Source organism: Arachis ipaensis, chromosome B7, assembly GCF_059453495.1.
Source record: "Arachis ipaensis isolate K30076 ecotype BB chromosome B7, ASM5945349v1, whole genome shotgun sequence".
Taxonomy (NCBI): domain Eukaryota; kingdom Viridiplantae; phylum Streptophyta; class Magnoliopsida; order Fabales; family Fabaceae; genus Arachis; species Arachis ipaensis.
Genome location: NC_142442.1, coordinates 36,130,637 through 36,134,280, shown reverse-complemented (window position 1 = coordinate 36,134,280; position 3,644 = coordinate 36,130,637). Strand labels below are relative to the sequence as shown.

At 42.2% G+C, this 3,644-nt stretch overlaps 1 protein-coding gene across 1 annotated transcript; it reads right to left on the bottom strand.

Annotated features, from left to right (window-relative positions):
* Positions 1-419: 419 nt before the first annotated feature.
* LOC148550843 (uncharacterized) lies at positions 420-899 on the bottom strand. Its single transcript, XM_088494637.1, has one exon. The coding sequence runs from the start codon at positions 897-899 to the stop codon at positions 420-422; it is 480 nt and encodes a 159-aa protein (XP_088350763.1).
* Positions 900-3,644: the final 2,745 nt, after the last annotated feature.

The window sequence follows — 3,644 nt, the reverse complement described above, 5'->3', positions numbered from 1 at the left end:
TGTTTCCTTTGTTGTTGATTGCTCAGTTGTGTTATAGCTCCATAGTACTTCGGGAATAAGCTCGGCCCATTCTCCTTTTGAGTTATCGAGCTTTTTTTTTAGTCCCTGCAAAATGATCTTATTGGCGGCTTCAGCTAAGCCATTAGTTTGTGGATGTTCGACAGAAGAGAATTGTTGAACTATTTTGAAATTTTGTAGAAAGTTTGTAAACTTTTGATCTATAAATTGTCTACCATTGTCGGTGATGATGGATTGAGGAATACCAAAATGGCATAGTATGTTTTTCCATACGAAATAAATCATTTTTTCATAGGTGATTTTTGCCAATGGTGTAGCCTCTATCCATTTTGTGAAGTAATCTATGGCGACAATTAAAAATTTAACCTGTCCTGGAGCGGGTGGAAATGGTCCGAGGATATCTAGCCCCCATTTGTTGAATGGCCAGCATATCTCAGATTGTGTAATTGCTCAGCCGGGTTATGAATGATTGGTGCATGGCGTTGGCAGTGGTCGCAATGTTTGACTTTATTCATGCAGTCTTGTTGTAACGTCGGCCAGTAGTAACCAGCTCGGAGGATTTTGGCAGCTAGACTTCGGCCACCAATGTGTGTGCCACAGACTCCTTCACGGACTTCATCTATTGTCAATTTGGCCTCTGCTGTGTTTAGGCATCTTAGCAGGGGTCTTGTGAATCCTCTTTTGTATAAGTCGGCTCCGAGCATTGTGTAGAAGCTCGCTCTTCGTTTGAACTTTCGTTGATTTTGGATGTTGCTGGGGATGTTCCCTGTTTGTAAGTAAGTAATGAAGGGCGATCTCCAGTCATCCTCCTGAAAAATACCTGTTACCTGTTGTACCACCAGCAGGAAGTCGCACTTGACGTTTAAATGTGCTATTCCCATTGTTTGAGCCAGTCGGAGTCCTGCTATTAGAGCTTCGTACTCTGCTTGGTTGTTGCTTGCATGAAAAATAAATTTCAGGGATTGCTCGAATTGTGCTCCGTGTTTGTCTTCGAGGAGTATTCCTGCTCCGGAACCTTTGCTGTTTGAGGCGCCATCAACATATAGTGTCTATATGTTGTTTTCAAAATCTTGTTCTTCTGTAGTGAGTTCTGCAATGAAGTTGGCTAGTGCTTGGGATTTGATAGCTCCTCTGGATTGGTACTGGATGTCGTATTCTGACAGCTCGATCGACCATTTGATTAGCCTTCCTGCTAGTTCGGGCTTCGTCAGTATTTGTCTTAAGGGTTGTTTTGTTCGGACCACGATGGTGTGGCTTTGGAAGTAGTGTCGTAGGCGTCTGACTGTTGTGACCAGGGCTAGAGCCAGTTTCTCTATTTTTGGGTAATGGGTCTCTGCGTTTTGTAGTGATTTGCTGACAAAGTATACTGGGTGTTGCTGCTTTTCTGCCCCTGTTACCAAGACGGAACTGATAGCATGGTCAGTAATAGATAAATATAGATAGAGTGGTTTACCAACTTCTGGAGTTTGGAGGATTGGGGGAGCTGAAAGTATGGCCTTGAGTTCGGTGAAAGCTTTTTCGCATTCCTCGGTCCAGTGAAACTCCTGTTGTTTCATTAGATTTTTGAAAAAATGGTGTGATCTGTGGGCTATCCGAGGAAGAAATCTGGCTAAGGCTGCAAGTCGGCCGGTTAGTTGTTGGACCTCCTTGACTGTCTTTGGGCTTCACATATTCAAGACTGTCTGACACTTCTCTGGATTTGCCTCTATACCTTGGCAAGTGAGCATGAAGCCGAGGAACTTGCCACTTTGTACTCCGAAAGCACATTTATTAGGGTTAAGCTTCATATTGTATTTTCGGAGTTGTTGGAATATCTCTGTGAGATCTTTAACATGGTTTGTTGTGTGTGTTGATTTTGCTACCATATCATCGACATAGACTTCTATGTTTCGTCCGATTTGACTTGTGAAAATTTTGTCCATTAGTCGTTGGTAGGTAGTACCTGCATTTTTTAGTCCAAATGGCATGACCTTATAACAGAAATTTTCATTGTCAGTAATAAAGGCAGTTTTATCTTGATCAGCTTTATGCATAAGGATTTGATTATAGCCAGAATAGACATCCATAAAACTTAGACATTGAAAACCAAAAGAATTATCAACAAGCTTATCAATGCATGGGAGGGGGTATGCGTCCTTTAGACAGGCCTTGTTGAGGTCTGTATAGTCCACACACATCCTCCACTTACCGTTGTTCTTTCTTACCATTACCACGTTGGCTAACCAAGTGGAGTATCTAAGTTCTTTGATGAAGCCAACGTTGAGTAGCTTTTGAGTCTCTTCTAAGGAGGCTGTTCTCTTATCTGTGCCGAGATGTTGTTTCTTTTGTGCTGTAGGTCGGACTGTCGGATTGATGGCCAACTTATGGCAAATGACGTTAGGATCTATTCCTGGCATGTCTGCTGGAGTCCATGCAAACAGGTCAGCATTGTGTCTCAGGAGCTCGGTTAGTTGGTCCCGCTCTTCTTCCTTAAGCGCGTTGTCGAGGTATGTGTATTTGGATTCGTCGTTCTTGGTTAGTTGCATCTTGGTTAGATTGTCTGTGGCATTGGACGCTCATTATGGTTGGTTCTGGGGTCCAGGTCAGCCAAGGCAGGCAGTTGATCTGAGTTGTATACTGCTTGGACGTATTCCTGCTCGGTTTGTTTTGGCTGTTCATTTTTCAGACTGGCGTTATAGCACTGTCTAGCTTCTTTCTGGTCTCCGTGGATAGTAACGACTTTGTTGTCCTGTGAAAGAAACTTAACACACAAATGCACAGTAGAAACAATAGCATTGAATAAGTTCAAAGATAGTCTGCCTAAAATGATGTTATATGGACTTCTGCAATCTACCACAAGATACTGTATATCTATTGTCTTACTGTTGGGGTATTCCCCGAAAGTGGTTTGTAACCAAATATAACCTCGAATGGAGACACGCTCACCTGAGAAACCTACCAGTTCTCCGAAGGATGGTTGGAAGTTCTTGTCGCTGAGTTTCATCTTTTGGAAAGTTGAGTAGAAAAGTACATCGGCGCTGCTTCCTGGGTCCATTAGGATCTTCTTTACCAATGGTTCTCCGACTTGTGCTGTGATGACAACCGGGTCATCTAAGTTTCGATCATTTGGTTTATAGTCTTTGGGGATGAATGAGATCTCCGGCCTGTCTTTATTGACTGGTTGAGATGTGGTAGATTTTGTCATTGTCATTGATAAACCACTATTTTATGGTTTATCTTGTGCTCAATTGAGTGATTTTTATCAACTCTCTGCTCACTTATTCATACAAAATGCATTTTTTACATTTTCCTTCCTGATTTTGTGCTATGATTGAAAACATGTTTCTTTGGCCTTTAATTTGCTAATATTAATTCTCTCTTATTACCATTCGATGCCTTGATATGTGTGTTAAGTGTTTTTAGAGATTACAGGGCAGGAATGGCTTAGAGGATGGAAAGGAAGCATGCAAAAGTGGAAGGAATACAAGAAACTGAAGGAACTGCTAAAGCTGTCCCGCCTGACCTCTTGGTACTAAATCGACCATAACTCGAGCTACAGAGATCCAAATGACGCGGTTCCAGTTGCATTGGAAAGCTAACGTCCAGGAATTCGCAATGATATATAATTTGTCATAGCTGCCTCGATG

Excerpts from the sequence above, each read along its gene's own strand:
- LOC148550843 (XM_088494637.1), bottom strand. The coding sequence starts at position 899 with ATGGGAATAGCACATTTAAACGTCAAGTGCGACTTCCTGCTGGTGGTA.